We start from the raw sequence: 19,141 nt of genomic DNA, 5'->3' as shown, positions 1-19,141 counted from the left end.
ATTATACTGGGATTTCTACCTAAAACTGGAAAAGCAGTCACATGACCATTGTGGCTTCTGTTTTTCATGTTGCTGTGCACTTGCTGGTGGGAGTCAGTTGGGCCAGCACATCATTGCAATAATGTCCACTTCAGCATATCTGAGCTAATACACATAGGTTTGTCTAAATGTGAACAGTACAAGAGACTAAACTGGATGCTGTGTGTTATATGTGTTTACAATCCAGGTCACACTGCAGAGCATAAAGTCAGCCATAGATGGGTTAAATCTCGCAGGTTCGGGACTGGCCAGAGATTCGATCAATCTATGGGTAGGCTGGTTCTACTGAAATTGATCCATCAATCAACTTCAATACAGCTAGCTTTTTGGATTTTTTGCATGCGTGCATGCACTGCCAGTGGCTAGACCCGCTAGCAGTAATCATTGTGTTCTTCTAGCAGGGAAGGCTCCCTGTCGGCAGAACACAATAATGCTGCAGGAGGGATTCCCCCATCAAAACTGTGTTGATGGAGGAATCAAACAATTTTCTTTCCTGCAACCCATGGTTGCAGGATAGAATATCGCATCATCTATGGCTTGCCTAAGACAATTATCTGATCTACTCGTCCATGCGCCTTACTGTTCCTATGAAAGTGGGTAGTACAGTACACATTATCGCGTAATAAACAAAAAAATAAGCAAATCTGTGCCGAGAAAAAGGGAGAAGGGCTCTCTGCAAATAACCCTTTCTCACCAGATAAAACAAGCTGCTGGTATATGTGCTTGCAGTCTGTGTCACACTGTGTAGAAACTCATCTGATTAACATATCAAGTACTAGAGTGGATTTCCTGAATCCTGGATTCAGCGTGCCAAGGGAGAGGGCAAGCTGTGCAGCTAAGGGTCCATTCAGACGAGCCTTCTAATTAGGTCCTCCTGTCAGTTTTTTAGGTCAAGCAGAACAGAAGCTTAATGCTGTGAGGCCGCTTACATTCAGTTACCTCTTAAGTCCACCTAGGTCCGAAAGAAATATGATAGGTTTGCGTTTTTTCCTGGATTTAAACCTTATGGGTCAAAGGTAAAAGAATGTAAATGCTCATCATTTCTTTACATAGATCTAACATGGGTCCATTACAAGACACAGGAAAAAACTGAACCAACATTTTTGCCACAAAAGAGACCTTTGTTTCGTTCTGCCCCGATTTAGCTAGGGGTCTGTTCTGTCATTCAAATAAAACTGCCTCTATGTAATATGTATGCACCACACAGAACACAGCAGCGTGCCCGCTAGGCATGCCTATGACATTGAGGCCCCTTTCACACTTGTGTGACTTGGGACTGCAAAGTCGCATGACAACTCCATGATTTCCAATGAGTACAGTTCATATCTGTGCGACTTCAAGTCACAACGAATTCAAAGTAGTCCCTGCACTACTTTGGTCGATTTGAATGCGATTTGAGGTCAATAGGCATTGCTTCAAGTCCAGTCAAAATCGGGGCAAAAATATTGCGGTAAAATTGCTTAGCTTTGTGAAAAGGGGCCAAGTGTGAAAGGGGCCTTAGTGACATATCTCCATAGGGAGACACATGGCAAATAAAAACTGACAGGAGTTATAAACCCTCTCTTGCTCTATGCAATATAAAAAAAAAATGCCTTCAGTTCTACTTTGTTATTTTAGGCCAAATATTATATATTTTCTGAAAGCACCCTGAAAGAAAATGGTGGTAGCTTACATTTTTTTGTTACATGATATTAGTGCAACTGTTTTAGCAAGCACATATATTCAGTAAAAAAGATACACCTGAGGTTAATTTTCCTGCACACAAATGCAATAAATATTGCCAAGTTTTTTTGGGTAAATATAAAAGCTGAGCTTGCAGTAAAAAAATAGATACCAAACATGAAATGATATGCATATATCACTAGAAATGGTCAAATTTATCTTGGTAAGAAAATACCAGGGCTTTCAGTGAAGCCATGTCCACTGACTCACCATGCATATTCAGTGTGGTCCAAGTAACTCAGACAAGCAACTGGAAAAACTGTGAAAGAAAGAACCCAGAAAGACTGAAATTGCATGTAATGCATTTTTAGCAGAGTTCTGTATATAAAGTCCGGTCTCCTCTTCCTACATAATGCATTAATACACATCAAAAATGCATGTAAAAATGCACTGAAAAACACATGATTATGCAGCAGTGCTAGTGTGCACTTAGATTTTAGAGCAGCTCAGTTTTCCCCTAAGCACTAGAGATGTCAGATGGAACAGATAACTGTGAGGTTGAAGTTCTGCTATAATAGTTTTCCCCAATTTAACCATAGTAGGTCTTTTTTATGGATGTGTAGTAAATATGAATAGTTGGCAAAACCCACAGCTACTTTTCCTATTTGGAACATAATGAATTTGTTTGCTGGGTGAACTTTTATTGTTAATGGTGCCGCTACCTAATCTTGCCCCACATTTACTTAATCTTGTGTTTTCCTAATATTTACCTGATAATATAAGGATCGCTTATGCAAGACATTTTTTACCAGATTGTTTAGGTGACACTACAGGGCTGCAACAGTGAATCTTTAATCTTCATTAGTAGTGTTGAGAACTGCCCCCTGTTCACAAGGGTCAAGTTATAGATGTTCCACATTTATACCTGACACTAAAGGCCTTTGTTTGTAAAAAGCTATATTCATAGACACAGCCTTGAAATGATTTGATTATAACCTCAGACAGTGTGCTTGTAGTACATTTTTTCAAATTAGTTACATTTAAAATGTTACCATGCGTATTGTTTTCCCACTTGCCGACCGTATAACTTACATGTACAGCAGCAGAGTGGCACTGCTGCACCACATCCGGGTCTGGGGCACGCATGCACGCTGCCGACGGCCCTCTCCCTCTGTGATTATACACAGTGGGAGCTGATCGGCAGGTAACGCTGGCTCGGTGGGCACGGATCTATGCCTTACCCTAGTAAAAGCACCTCCCACGCAGTACACAAGCACTGGCTAGGCACACAATTAACCCTTTGATCACCCCTTTCTCAGCCAGTGTCATTAGTACAATGACAGTGCATATTGTTTAGCACTGATCAATGTATTAGCGTCACTGGTCCCCAAACAAGTGTCAGTGTCCGACATGTTCGCCGCAATATAGCAGTCCCGCTATAAGTCGCTGATCACTGCCATTACTAGTAAAAAAAATGTAAAAATAAAAATATCTCATAGTTTGTAGAGGCTATAAGTTTTGTCTTTTTGTTTTTTTTTTTTCAAAATGGCCAGTCTTTTATTTATAGCACAAAAAAAAAACAAAAAAACAAAAAAAAAAACCGCAGAGGCGATTAAATACCACCAAAAGAAAGCTCTATAGGGAAAAGGGACATACAGTATCTCACAAAAGTGAGTACACCCCTCACATTTTTGTAAATATTCTAAATATCTTTTCATGTGACGACACTGAAGAAATGGCACTTTGCTACAATGTAAAGTACAGCTTGTATACCAGTGTAAATTTACTGTCCCCTCAAAATAACTCAACACACAGCTTTTAATGTCTAAATCGCTGGCAACAAAAGTGAGTACACCCCTAAGTAAAAATGTCCAAATTGGGCCCAAAGTGTCAATATTTTGTGTGGCCACCATTATTTTCCAGCACTGCCTTAATCCTCTTGGGCATGGAGTTCACCAGAGCTTCACAGGTTGCCACTGGAGTCCTCTTCCACTCCTTCATGATGACATCACGGAGCTGGTGGATGTTAGAGATTCATGCAGCCCCAGACCATGACACTCCCACCACCATGCTTGACAGTAGGCAAGACACACTTGTCTTTGTACTCCTCACCTGGTTGCCGCCACACACGCTTGACACTGTCTGAACCAAATAAATTTATCTTGGTCTCTTCAGACCACAGGACATGGTTCCAGCAATCCATGTTCTTAGTCTGCTTGTCTTTAGCAAACTGTTTGCGGGCTTTCTTGTGCATCATCTTTAGAAGAGGCTTCATTCTGGGACTGCAGACCAAGTTGATGCAGTGTGCGGCGTATGGTCTGAGCACCGACAGGTTGACCCCCCCACCCCTTCAACCTCTGCAGCAATGTTGGCAGCATTCATACATCCATTTCCCAAAGACAACCTCTGAGCACATGCATTAAACCTCTTTGGTCGACCATGGCGAGGCCTGTTCATAGTGGAACCTGTCCTGTTAAACCGCTGTGTGGTCTTGGCTACAGTGCTGCAGCTCATTTTCAGGGTCTTGGCAATCTTCTTATAGCCTAGGCCATCTTTATGTAGAGCAACAATTCCTTTTTTTCAGATCCTCAGAGAGTTCTTTGCCATGAGGTGCCATGTTGAACGTCCTGTGACCAGCATGAGAGAGTGAGAGCGATAACACCAAATTTAACACACTTGCTCCCCATTCACACCTGAGACCTTGTAACACCAAGGAATCACATGACACCGGGGAGGGCCCATTTCGGACATTAACACTTAGGGGTGTACTCACTTTTGTTGCCAGTGGTTTAGACATTATTGGCTGTGTGTTGAGTTATTTTGAGGGGGTAGCAAATTTACACTGTTATACAAGCTGTACAATCACTAGTTTACATTGTAGCAAAGTGTCATTTCTTCAGTGTTGTCACATGAAAAGATATAATAAAATATTTACAAAAATGTGAGGTACTCACTTTTGTGAGATACTGTATATATGGTCCCTAATGGGCTCCTCCCCCAGTATCCTTGCCACTGTAATACACCTGTCGGCTGGCGTGATGGATGGGTCCTTGTGCATGCGTGGCTGGAGCCCCGTTCGCACGAAAGGAGTACAATCTGGAGCTCCGCCTGTAAATTGTATGTTAAAATAACACAGTGCTGCATCTCAAAAAGTGGCCTGGTCATAAAGGGGGGGGGGAGGGTAAATCTCTTGGGGGGCAAGTGTTATGTATTTTTTAAAAATCTGGTATAATTTTTTTTTCTTCCAGATAAGTGATGGAAGCAGCAGCTTGACATCGTTCACTTTTCCAGGGGCTGGATCTGCAACAGCTGAACAGTATGAGGGCACTTCTAAAAAGACTGAATGTAAGTTGTGTTAATGTCCTCATAGACATTACTTTGGCCATTACAAATCCAGACTAACGGATATTAGTCTGACAGCTGGGTATAAATGCAAACCTATTTTTAATAAAACCTTGCTTGATTTTTGTTGCATCATTTCATGTTTTTGCAGCTTTCTGTATGTTCTTTTTTTCTGCATTTGATGAGGGTCAACACACCAAACATAAACTTCCAGACCAGGCCTTTTATTGGCACTTTTTGTTTACATGAAAAAAATCAGTACTTTTTGCTAGAAAATTACTTAGAATCCCCAAAGATTACATATATGTTTTTTAAAGCAGAGGTCCTAGAGAATAATTTGGTGGGTTTTGAAATTTTGTATGCCACATGGTATTTGCACAGCGATTTTTCACATGCAATTTTTGGGGGGGGGGAAATACACTTTTTTTAAATTGAATGCAAAAAAAACAAATACATAACCTTTTTTGTACAATATAAAAGATTGTTATGCCTCGTAAATGGATATCAAACATGTCAAGCTTTAAAGTTGTGCACGCCTGTGCAACAGCAACAAACGACATCAATTTTACAATCCATTGGCGACGCTTTAAAAGCCTTTACAGGTTACCACTTTAAATTTACACAGGAAGTCCAGTGCTAGAATCACTGCCCATAACCTCATGTGAGATGCGCACGAGCACAGGAGGACAGGGGCACTTAATTTTTATTTATTTTTTTTAATAATGAATTTATATTATTTATTTTTAATCCACTGGTATTGCTTTAACAGGAGAGCTGACAGCTGGCTCTAAAAAATAGTATGGGTATGTCGCTGGTCCAGAAGTGGCTATGGAAAGATGCATATTACATGCATTTACTCCACATCAGAAGTTTGTTTCCTGTGTATTTTTCTAGTGCCATGACCCAGGGAGTTTCAGGCCACTGAAAAAACCCCATGCACAAACCCAGTAGCATACAGCATGCATTCGCACATGAATGCATCAAAGAGTACTGTACAAACACATGACTGTGGTTACCTATATATTTTTTTTTAAATGAGAAGAACTTTAGAGTTTGGGTTCTTTTTGGGGTACTTCATTTGGCAATAATGCTCCTTTTCCATTTAAGTTCTTAGCATTTAAAGTGTTACTAAACTCGCAACAGTAAAATCTGTTTGTATATGCAGTAAAGCATGCTTGCTATACTCAGTGTAGGAACCTAAGGGGTTAATCCTCTGCATTGTGTAAAAATGCTATTTGATCCTGTCTTCTCTCATCCTCCCCTTCTTCCACAATCCCCAAGCCATCTGCTGATAGTACAGAGCTTTGGGGGCACTCTGCACATGCTCATATTGGTGTGTATTTCTAGAGAATTTTTTTTTTTTCTTGGGAGGGTGCATGTGATCAGCACAGAGCCAATCAGCACTGTCCAGACAGAGGGTCAGGGGTCCTGCAGCCTCATAGGACAGTGAGAGGAGAATAAAAACTCCTCCTACAAGCTTTAACTAGACACTCATAAAAGTCATAAGACTGCTATATACTGCTGATGAGAAAAGGTATTTAGCAGTTTATATGGAGGCTGCTTTCAAAGGAAACTGCATGCCAAATTTATGTAGACTCCGCTATACAGAAGAAGATGAATGTAAAGTTTAACCTTTCCTGTAAAAGCTGAACTTTACATAATTTCCACATGCCTCTCAAGCCTTCCAATTGGTCATTTCATGGTATAGACACCTTCACTGGTCAAAGGGTAGGCTCAAAAGGATGGGGATAGAGTTCAGCCGTTTTCACAGAAGGTAACCTCTGCTTATGCATTTTTTTACATATTCTCCAATAATTTGACAGGTTAACTTTTCAGTGTAAATTTTTGTGCTGCTTTTTTATTGGCTAGCTGAATATATTATTGTGACACTTGCCAATAATAAAATTGGCAAATTGTGATCATTTTGTATTCGGCTGAAAAAATACTTAAATATTTGCAGTTTGCAGAAAAGCATACAGTTCATGAATCACTATTGCCTGAGATAAACTCAGCAGTAGGCCAGGGAGAAGATGATGGAGTGTGGAGAATAGGGCACTTCTGGATGACAAGGAGACTTTAACAAACAGTACATGACTGGCTCTTGAAATGTGATTAATACACGACAGCAGCACTTCAGAAGAGGGACACACACTCTATGGGTCCTTTCACACGGCCGCTCCGTGTGAAAGGTCCGCTGCGGGACTTTTTTTTTTTTTTTTTCCACGGAGCGGATGACATTTCTGTCATCCGCTCCGTGTGCCCGCATATCATCCCATCCGTTTGCGGATGATATGCAGACATAATGTAAGTATATGGCACTGCGGATGTCAGCGGATGACACCGCTGACATCCGATTTTCCTTCCTTTACGTTTTTTACACGGAAGAAAAAATGGGGTTCTGTTCCATTCGAAAAAACGGAACAGAACTGAAAGGAGGAGAATCGGATGTCAGCGGATGGTATTCCGCTGACATCCGCAGTGCCATTCACTTACATTATGTCCGCAAATCATCCGCAAACGGATGGGATGATTTGCGGACACACGGAGCGGCCGTGTGAAAGGACCCATATAGGTAAAACAAAGCAGAGAAGAAGGTGCTTCTAAGTGCAGTAAAAAAAAAAAAAAAACACTTTAATGACATAGAAGGGATAAAAACAGGCATATCAATGAATCCAATCCATAATGTCCAGCTGGATGCCTCCTGGGAGTAAAGATAGCTGCAGGTGGAAGTTCCAGCTGACCAGCGGTGGGAAACGCTGCCTTTCTGATCTAAGGTGGGGGGCTGTGCTGTCAGGACCAGCATGGATCCAGGCAACCAGAAGGGATGTCAGAGTGGGTGAGGCATGTTTCAGAGCATGCCCAGTCTCTCCTTCTTGAAGAAGGAGTGACTGGGCATGCTCCAAACCATGTCCCGCCCACTCTGACGTCCCTTCCGGTTGCCTGTATTCCATGCTGGTCCTGACAGCACAGCCCCCCACCTTAGATCAGAAAGGCAGCGTTTCCCACCGCTGGTCGGCTGGAACTTCCACCTGCAGCTATCTTTACTCCCAGAGGGCATCCGGCTGGACATTATGGATTCATTGATATGCCTGTTTTTCACTTCCATCTTGTAAGTGTTTTTAACCCTTCCTTGTCAAGTGTGTTCTTACTGCACTTAGAAGCGCCTACTTCGCTGCTTTGTTTCAGGAAGAAGATGATGGCAGTTGGGAGGGATGTAACCATCACATCGCTTGAAGGTGGAGGTGAGTTTTTTCCACTTTAAGCACTCACAAATGTTGCTTTATTTTTACCATGCCAGACACGTGTATTCATCAAGTTCTAAAGGTAAAAGGTTTGGTAGCCGATTCTAGCACAATATCTCCCCGGACAATATCCCCCCGGACAATATCCCCCCCGGACAACATCCCCCCGGACAATATCCCCCCTGGACAACATCCCCCCGGACAATATCCTCCCTGGACAACATCCCCCCGGACAATATCCTCCCTGGACAACATCCCCCCGGACAATATCCTCCCTGGACAATATCCCCCTAGACAATATCCCCCCCTTACCCTCTAACCCTAACCCTATGTCCAGGGGGATGTTTTCCGGGGAGATGTTGTCTCAGGGGGATGTTGTCCCGGGGGGGGGGGGGGGATTATATCCAGGGGGATGTTTTCCGGGGAGATGTTGTCTCAGGGGGATGTTGTCCGGGGGGGGGGGGGGGGATTATATCCAGGGGGATGTTTTCCGGGGGCATATTGTCCCGGGGGATAATGTCCGGGGGGGATATTGTCCTGATACCTTGGTAGCCAATGTGTGGTTACTATAAAATACTACAACTATATGCTGCATTTATTCTAAATGTACATATTTTATTATTATGTCCTATTATGTTTTTTATTTTTATATAGAAGAGTGTAGGAGTTGTCAAAGCAAGGAGAAACATGTAAGGTTAAGCTGACTTTAATTCAGCGCTGTAAGCCTGTCACAGGAAATAATATATTCTGCAAATTGCTTGAAAATAGAAACACTGAAAAATGATATGACTGTTTGTTCTGTGTAATAAGTGCTGGGGGTTTGCTTGCTTTTTGTCTTTCTTGTTTATAGCCATATATGCGTGGAGGTCACCTTGTCTTACCAACTTTTTGGCAAATAGGCTGGCTTTGCTCCATTAGAAAATGATTCACTGTTCAGTAAGCTTGGACTTATTTAATTTTTTTTTTTCTTTGCACAGCTTCAGAAATTCAAGGTTTAAGGACAGTAGAAATCAAGAAGGTAAATGTGAGTTGTGTGTAGTGTGGGGAAAATATTACTCAGTAAGGCTTAGAAAGTTAAACATGTACTTTTAAATTAAAAAAATGGGGTGAACATGGGGCATTTAGTACTAAACGTTTGGTACACGTGCATTTGCAACGGTCACCTTTTTATCCTGGTGACAGCCCTGATAACTACTGATTGAGAGGGAGCAAATCATCTGTCCTTGCAAGCTGTCAAAGCAAACACTGTTGCACAGGGTCAGGTTATGGAAAATATTTCTGGCTTGTTCAAAACTTGTTTTAGCTCTCCAGTTTTGGTTTGATTTTTTCTTTAATAACCTGTGAAATAAAAAAAATAAAAAAAAAGATGAACACTACAAAGTATTGACATATGTGTGCTAAACCATACCAAAATAATTTGGATATTATGAAAAGAATTAACTGGCAAAGTGTACATACTGCTGAAATTGCTTGCATAATAAGCTGTGACACACATTGGAGGCTTAAAGAGTTAACTTTATGCAACCTGTTTTTTCCACAGGGCCCCTCAGATTCCCTGGGAGTCAGCATTGCAGGAGGAGTTGGAAGTCCTCTGGGAGATGTGCCCATTTTTATTGCCATGATGCATGCAAATGGACTTGTGGCCCAGACAGGGAAGCTCAGAGTAAGTTTTCCTATATAGACACACTTGTTTTAAGCCAGTGATCAACAAAGCAGAGAAGGTAGAATACGGAAACCAGCCCATGTGAACATGCCTGCTATATCATTCCATTTTAATAACACTAAAAAAACCACAGGTGAACTGTTAATCTGAACTCCAGGTATGGAAAATTTTGCATAGTTAGGCTGGCATACATGTTTTTTTTTTTTTTTGAAAATTCTGTTTATTGAGTTTAAACACATAAAAAGACAAGGCCAGAAGGGGGCATACCCCGGCCAACAGACAACAACATAACCCAAAAAAAACACCCAAAACAACCCGCAACCACACTGCTCAGCACCCTCAGTCAGGAATCAACAGTAGCAAAATAAACCAATACTTATACAGGGACACCTAGTCTCTGTTCTCTCTCCCCAAGGTCCCACCAGAGATTAAGCCGTGTCAGACTCAGAGTCTCGCTCGTCGACAGTGGATTTAGAATCCACCCATGCTCGCCAGACCTTTTCATATTTTTTAGGGCAATTCCTGGAGATATAGGTCGCCTTGTATAGCGGAACCACCGCATTAACCAACCCTTTCCAAAAGCCTAAGGTCGGAGAATGGGGAGACTTCCACTTGAGGACTATAGCCTTTCTGGCATAAAACAGTAATATTCCAATAAGGGTCCTCGTCGCCCTGGCCATCGCCAACTGGTCGACCAGGCCAAGAAGACAGACCCCCACCGTCATCGGAACCGAGAAGGAAGTCAGACTGGACACAAAACGGGTCACCTCCAGCCAGTAAGAGGCAATCTGCGGGCATTCCCAGAAAATGTGCGAAAAATCTGCAGGAGTGCATGTGCATCTCCAGCAGGAGGCCGAGACGCTAGGATAGATACGGTGCAGCTTGTGGGGAGTGTAATAAATCCTGTGTAGAATTTTAAACTGGATCAGCACGTCCCTGGTCGCTATGAGCGGCCGGAACGAGCCATCCCAGATGTCCTCCCAATCCTCATCGTCCAGACCCTCCTCCCCCACGCTCCACGCCACCCGCAGTCCCGTCAGCCCAGCATGGACCGAAGGTAACAAGGCCTTGTAGATGGTGGAGAGCGGCTGACGCATACCAGGGTCCCATAACTGAGACTCAAAGTCGCTGCGCTCTAGACCAGCCACAGGCGTGGGGAACTGCGCGCGGTAGGCATGACGGAGTTGGAGGAACCTGAAAAAGAAGGAGTTAGGCAATTGAAACTTAGCCTTCAGGTCATCAAATGTGGCCAGGGTCCCGCCGACGCTGATGTCCGCCAGGGACTTGACGCCCCTAGCAGCCCACAGGGCCGGGTCCGGGATGGAGAGGAATTCTCCCAGGTGGGGGTTGAACCAGAGCGGAGTGTCCGGAGACCAGCGGGCCAACTTCCTCTCCGGGGCAACCACCAGCTGGGTCCACACCCGCACCACCACTCGCATGGCTGGAGTCAGAGGGGGATAGGGAGCTGGCATACATGTTTAATTGCCTTGTACAATTTTCCTTTAGATTACCAAAAAACATATAATATAAGGGTCAAAACTAAACTTTCAATTGTATCCAATTAGGCAGACCCTTGCACTACATAGTTTAAGGTAAATCTAAAAGAAAATTGAACGTGTTTTGGCCTGCCTTACACTGGCCCAGCTTGAACCAGTGTAAGTGTGCATATGCCATTCCTTTGGGACCACTGTGGAAGTGGAGAATCGCTATAGTAGCCGCTGATACAGTCAGCTGATGCACCATTCAGAGAACACCTATCATTCTTCTCAATGAATGCAGATCATCCTTAGTTTGGACAAGGTGAAGAAGCCGGGTGGTGACATCATGATCTAGACCATGTTCAGTCAAAGAATGCCTTACTTTACCAGCATTCCTCAGTTTTTGCTAGTGTCCTAGGAGAATGAAGATCTTCAGTCCTGTTGTATTAAAAACTAACCTATTTGTTTAAAAAAAATAAAAGACTCTTGCGCTGCCAAATAAAAGTAAAAAAGACACAGGCATCCCATTATTGTTCACACGCCTTAAATAAATAAAATGAATAATAAATGATGCTGCGCTGCTCACTAAATTCTATATAGTATAATCAAAATGTGACAGTGAACACCCTAAAGAGGTAATAACCCCCTAATGGAAATACAATAAATTATCCCAACAAGTGGTAAAGTATATAATTGTGTCAATATCAACTGAATTCACACAAACTGCTATTCAGTGCACTAAACACTGCAAAACATAAATAAAAGATAATAAACACCCTCCAGAGGTGTAAATACAACAAATGGGATGAATAGATGATGAAAAAATGATACGTGAATACTAATCTAACAGTGCATACATATAAAAACTAAGTGCAAAGAAACAAAAAAATAGACAATAAACACCTTCCATGTGTGCAGCCACCAAATGGCAAATAATTAAAGAAATAAAAAAATGTATAAATAGAACATTAACAGTGATTTTAAAAAAAAATATATATTGAATATTCATGTAAATATGTTAACAAAAACTGTCCAGGGGTAACCGTAGACCTTACAATACCTACAATAAAGTATTATAAATGTCCATGTGTATAAAAGTCCAAGTGTGTCAGTGGTGTCACTTTATATCCAACAACCGTGCTTCAATAAACATAAATTGTGACTGTGGCCCTCTGTCTGAACTTACAGTGGTTTTGTATTCTTGGATCGTTCTGAATTTAAATTGAATGTGAAGCAATCCTTTAAACTCCAAAGGGTATTATTGGAAGAAGACAAACTGGTAATAATTGACGTTGACGTTGTCCACTCTTTTAGTCACATTCCACACAAAAAAGACATTCGGGTTGGGTTCACTCAGAGAGAGAGCAGCTCACAGCAGGGGGCCTGGTGCGTCCATGTTCTCCATTTTAGGAGCTATTTTTTGCCTGGATTTTGGAGCTGAAACTGAGCCAAAAACGCACAGACCCTGTGGGAACAGGCTCCATTGAGAGCCAGTCACACTCTCCTGTCATGTGGATTGGATGCGGGGAAACCCAAAATCCAATTCACACTAGTGTATACCTAGCCTCAAGCTATTGAAAAGGTGTTGCGTGCAATGGGAAGTCAACAGAATATGTAACATTTATTGCTCATTGTCTGAGATTTTCATTAGAATGTTTTTGTCCTTCCCATTTTATGGTAAATGGTTCCATCAGGTTAACAGTATGATGATGGACACTTCTGTGGCTCCTAGATATGCTAAACTTCCCTTTCTGTCTGGGAGCAGGGATAGGAACTAAACTCACAAAACCTGTATGTACAGTACAATGTACAGTACAATCTATTACATTGTAGGTATGCTACATTGATAATTCCCCTAATGTTTGGGAAGGTAATCAAGATTGTTTATGGAATTTTTGTGATACCTTAAAGCTAATGAAGTTAATATGGAATTTACACCAGATTTTGGAGGGGTGGAGGTATCCTTTCTAGATTTAAAGCTAAAAAAATGAATTTATTACTCTGGAATATAGAAATGAAATAGCATCTCTTGCTTTTATTATAATACTAGACATTAAGCCCGTTAAATTAACGGGCACTAGAACATATGGCTGACTGAGTGGCTCTCGCTTATCTCTTTTTTTTTCTAACAACGCGAGAGCCGCTTGACATAGCCAGCTCTGCACATAGCGTCCCTGTTGCCCTAGAGCGCAGAGCTGACCGAGCGTCTCTCACGTGCGAGCGCGTACCCGCCGCGTGCCCGCGCACACCCGCCGCTTCAAGAGTTTTGGCCGGCCGCCCGACTGGGGCGTATGTAGGATATCTATTCTATATTAATAATATGCAAGTGTCTCTGCGTCCGTCCCTGTGTCTGTTGGATTGCGCTACTTCGCATGTGCCCCACGGACAGCCGTTGGGACTGGGGGCGGGCACCATGTCAGGGGCCCCAGAAGTAAGTCACACTGACCTGTGTAGGATGGGGAGTTCCTCTGTGTCGGAGGACAGGGCCCGGGTGTTGGGGGTTACCCCGATAATGGTGCTCTTCAGGGAAGTTCCTCTTTGCAGGCGGCTCCGGATCAGATCCATATTCCCCGGAGAGTCTACACTCACCCGCATGCTGGAGTCGAGCAGGAGCACCCCGTCATGGGTCAGGAGAAGAGGCAGGCACCGGGGGATCTGGATAGAGCCGCTAGAGGCCATGACCGGCCACACACACAATCCGCACACCGACCGACCAAACTCACTAACCGCTCCGAGTCCGGGCAAAGAGCAGCAAGACTACAACTACGGAGGGCGGCCGGAGACAAATCATCTCCACCTGAGGCAACCACCGCCATCTTGTGATATCCTACATACACCCCAATATAATCACCTCATCATATACTATACACCCCAGTATCATCACCTCATCAGATATCCTGATGATACTGGGGTGTATAGTATATGATGAGGTGATTATATTGGGGTGTATAGTATGTAGGATATCACAATATATGATGAGGTGATTTCTGTCCTCAGCCCTGTGAGGTGAATTCCCAGTTGTAATACTCACAGTTGGCCAGTAGATGGCGGTGGTTTCCTCAGGCGGAGATGATTTGTCTCCGGCCGCTCTCCGTAGTTGTAGTCTTGCTGTTCTTTGCCCGGACTCGGAGCTGTCAGTGAGTTCGGTCGGTGTGCAGATTGTGTGTGTGGCCAGTCATGACCTCTAGTGCCTCTATCCAGATCCCCCCGCGCCTGCCTCTTCTCCTGACCCATGACGGGGTGCTCCTGCCCGGCAGGGCCGGAGTGCGACTCTGGAGTTTCATGCCTTAGACTTAGACTTTAGTTCACGACTGACTATATTAAAAGAATGTAATAAAAACCTCAGAATATAAGTTTGCAATGGCTGCGGGCATGGTGCAGGGGAATGCGGGGCTGTGCGCATGGTGCAGGGGAATGCGGGGCTGCGCGTATGGTGCAGGGGAATGCGGGGCTGCGTGCATGGTGCAGGGGAATGCGGGGCTGCGCGCATGGTGCAGGGGAATGCGGGGATGCGGGTATGGTGCAGGGGAATGGGGGCTGCGGGCATGGTGCAGGGGAATGCGGGGCTGCGGGCATGGTGCAGGGGAATGCGGGGCTGCGCGCATGGTGAAGGGGAATGCGGGGCTGCGGGCATGTCGCAGGGGAATGGGGGCTGCGGGCATGGTGCAGGGAATGCGGGGCTGCGGGCATGGTGCAGGGGAATGCGGGGCTGCGGGCATGGTGCAGGAGAATGAGGGGCTGTGGGCATACTACAGGAGATGCAGTGCTGCGGGCATGGTACAGGAGTACCATGCCTGCAGCACTGCATCTCTTGTAGTATGCCTGCAGCCCCGCATAATGGCAGGCAGTGGAGGAGTCTCACTTACCTGTTCCTGATATGTGCTGGGGAGGATGGGGGAGCTCCTCGGTGTCGGAGGCCGGGTCCCGGGTATTGGGGGTCACCCCCGATGATGGTGCGGTGTGAGGGCCGTTGTACTGCCGATAGTTTCAGTAGCCACCATTCTGAATTCGTATGTGCTGGGGAGGCAGGAGGCGGAGTTCCGATCAGTTGCCTTAGATTTAAAAATGTTGCCACCCGGCGCCAACACGTCATTGCGTATTCCCCGCCGCTCTGGAAAGCTCGAATACGTTCGGCTATTTCCGGAAATAGCCGAACGTGTACGGCTTTTACCGAGCAGCGGCGCATACGCAATGACATGTTGGCACCGGGTGGCGTCTTTTTTAAATCTAAGGCAACAGATCAGAACTCCGCCTCCCGCCTCCCCAGCACATACGAATTCAGAACGGTGGCTACTGAAACTATCGGCATTACAACGGCCCTCACACCGCATCATTATCGGGGGTGACCCCCAATACCCGGCCTCCGCAACCGAGGAGCTCCCCCAGCTTACACAGGTCAGTGCCTGCCCCCAGTCCCAACGGCTGTCCTGTGGCACATGCGCAGTAGCGCATTTCCACGGACACAGGGAATCTGGAATCTCTGGACGCAGGGACACTTGGCTTTTATTAATTATAATATACTGTATATATTACCCTTTACATTATAGAATCTATTGCCCATCCAATATTAAACTTGTGATCCCTTTTGATTAATTTGTGCCATTAAAATGCAACAAAAAGAAGATTTTCTAAAGCAAGCTAAAGAACTTAGTGTGAGATTGGAGAACAGAGAATATGACAAAAAGAGCTTGGGAGTAAGTTGACTAGGTAGGATTTGATTAAAATGAGGAAGATGAAAGTAAGGTTAATAATTTCTGGGGGGTTTTTAAGTCTTCCCCATGGCAGATAAGATCAAACATGTTAGAAATAATTGTCGGAAAGTATAACAAGAAGACAGGTTGAAGAATAGAACAGAAGAATATCTTATTGTAACATTCAGAAGGTGTAAAACTACTGTAGTAAAGAGTATTTGGTAAATAAGGTAATTTAGACAAGAAGCACTGAGTTCCTGACTAACTGAGATGCATCCTCTGGATAATTATAAATGTGGGAATTGTAGCATATGTCCACACATGATTAGAGATAAAGAAGAAAGATTAGACTGGGCAGTTATATACATAGAAGTAAATTTATAAAAACCGAAGCAGCCAGAATACAGAGCAGATGTGCATGGTAACCAATTAGTGTCAGAAGCTGATTGGTTGCCATGCAAAACTGCTCCAGATTCTGTTTGCTTCTGCTTTGATACACACCACGCCCCCCCCCCTCCCAAATTGTGTAAATTAATTAATAACATGCAGGAAACAATCACTGAAATTCATAGTGTTGAAGATAATATTTAAAATTGTTGTGTCTGCGCAACGGATATAAATGCCTGCAGCAGATTCATGTTCTTGTCAGAAACAGGTACATTCATTTATCAGTGTACCCGCAGTTACCAGTTCAGTTCCTCATTGTCATATACCTGCAACTTTCTGGTCCAGCTATACACAGTATGCACCACCCTAAACTGACACATTGTCAACACACATTAGTGGAGATCCTCTCATACATGCTTCCTCCTCCTGACAACCTGACCAATGGGAGCTTTGTCTCTGCTATCCCTCAGCAGAAGTAATAAGCCAACTTTCCCCAAAAACACAGCAGGCTTAGCTCACTATGGCAACATATGGTAGGGTGCAGCACAGAGGGTGGAGTTTCCATAATGCCCACAATTGCAATGGTGCTATTAGCTGCCCAGCTTGATTCGTTGTTATGGTAATGTGTGGCCAACAGTGTCCTAGCTATCAAGGGTCAGGTTTTTTCTATTTCTGTTTCCGATTCCCATTTTGTCATCTCAGATGGACCCCGAAAGGGTGCATTACAGGGGCGTAACTACAGGGGTTGCAGGGGTTGCAATCGCAACCGGGCCCCATGCTCAAGGGGGCCCATGTGGCTCCCCTGTACACCTGAATAGGAGGGGTGGCGGGGGCAGCATGTAGAGAAATCACTGTCCTCCTTTTTCCTTCTGTAGCTGCAGGAGGAAAATGGAGGAGATTAGTTCCTCTGTACGCTGCCCCCGCCATTTCTCCTATCCAGTATACTTGTGTTCTGCTGTCTCTGGGCCCCTGTGTGCTCCCCTGGTCCCCCCCTTCTGTGCTGCCCCCCCTTCAGAATTCTCCCTTCCCTCACCGTAATAAAGGGCCCCGCAACCAGGGGTCCAGGGGGCCCTTCATGGTTTCTTGCACCGGGGCCCTGAAGGTTCTAGTTACGCCTCTGGTGCATTAGCTTCTTGTTCCGCCATTTCTAGGTGGCTTATGCAGACTATCATCCAAGCCGATAGTCTCAAGGATCATATTCCATCCTATCTTGTAAAGGCGCACTCTACTAAACTTTTGGGTGCTTTCTGGGCTTTTCAGCATTAAGCAAAGGTTTCCAAGATTTGCAAGGTTGTCACCTGGTCTTCTGTTCGCAAGTTCTACCAGGTGGTTGTTCTGACCTCATTTGATGCCAGCTTCAGGTGCAAGGTCCCTTAGGCAGCATTTTGGGCTGCAGGCAATCCATGGTTTTCTGTTTTTTCTTGGGCCTGTTAACAAATGATTGGTGTATTATCCTCAGTTGGACTGCTTTTGTACATATCAAAGATTAAGGACTTCCTGCATCCCTCAATGGACAAGAACGAAAGCAGGATTTTTGTACTCGCCATAAAATCTATTTCTTGGAGTTTGTTGAGGGATACAGGTCCTACCCCATCTATGTTTATGACCATGCTTTCCATAATGCTTTGTTACAAAACTGAAGCATACTAGTAATAGCAGGAGGGGTTACCCTGAGCTGGCCTACAGTTTTTTGTTGCCTGTGTCCAAACCTACTGTGGGCAGCAGTGTAACCCAAAGGTTGAAGTCCCCCCAATGGACTCCAAGAAAAGCAATTTACAGTTAGTACAAAAATTCTATTTTTATGAATTGACATAATTGGGTTGCAGACAAAAAAAATTAAAATGTTAATCTTGTATTACTAAATTATTGTAAATTTCTTCTACAGCAAAGTTCTTACCCATTCCAATATACAAATATAGGTTTATGTTACAGTCTGGTTTAATGAGCTCTTTTTAGTGTTTTGGTCATTTCATGTACCAAAATGTACATGTGCATCTCATAAAATTAGAATATCATCAAATAGTTAATTTATTTCAGTAATTTAATTAAAAAAGTAATACTCATATATTTTATATAGATGCGTTACACACAAAGTGATGATGTATTTCAAGCATTTCTTTCCTTTAATTTTGATGATTATGGCTTACAGCTAGTGAAAACCCAAAATTCAGTATCTCAGAAAATTAGAATATTATATAAGACCAATAAAAAAAGGATTTTTAATACAGTAATGTTGGCTTACTGAAAAGTATGTCCATGTACAGTATAGTATGCACTCAATGCTTGGTCAGGGCTCCTTTTGCATGAATTACTGCATCAATGCAGTGTGGCATGGAGGCAAGATCTGCCTGTGGCACTGCTGAGGTGTTATGGAAGCCAAGGTTTTTTTTGATAGTGGCCTTCAGCTTGTCTGGATTGTTAGGTCTGGTGCCTCTCATCTTCCTCTTAACAATACCACACAGATTCTCTAAGGGGTTTAGGTGAGGCGAGTTTGCTGGCCAATCAAGCACAGTGATACCATGATCATTAAACAGGTATTGATACTTTTGGCAGTGTGGACAGGTGCCAAGTTCTGCTGGAAAATGAAATCCACTCTAGAATTTTCTGGTAAAGGACTGAGCTGACTTTGGACTTGAT

The 19,141-nt window shown here is 43.7% G+C and overlaps 1 protein-coding gene across 8 annotated transcripts in view; it reads left to right on the top strand.

Moving 5' to 3' along the window:
* The window catches only part of MPDZ (multiple PDZ domain crumbs cell polarity complex component), a 334,396-nt gene that overhangs the window by 292,752 nt on the left and 22,503 nt on the right, over positions 1-19,141 (top strand). For all 8 annotated transcript variants that reach the window (XM_082263865.1, XM_082263863.1, XM_082263860.1 and 5 more), the window contains 3 exons: positions 4,950-5,046; positions 9,263-9,303; positions 9,826-9,948. In XM_082263865.1, the coding sequence (XP_082119991.1) occupies positions 4,950-5,046; positions 9,263-9,303; positions 9,826-9,948 (261 nt within the window). The remainder of the gene's footprint in view (positions 1-4,949; positions 5,047-9,262; positions 9,304-9,825; positions 9,949-19,141) is intronic.

The sequence above is a fragment of the Pelophylax lessonae genome, assembly GCF_965119305.1.
Source record: "Pelophylax lessonae genome assembly, chromosome: 1".
NCBI classification, from domain to species: Eukaryota; Metazoa; Chordata; class Amphibia; order Anura; family Ranidae; genus Pelophylax; species Pelophylax lessonae.
The sequence above is the reverse complement of the archived record's forward strand: the minus strand, read 5'-3'. Positions and strand labels throughout refer to the sequence as shown.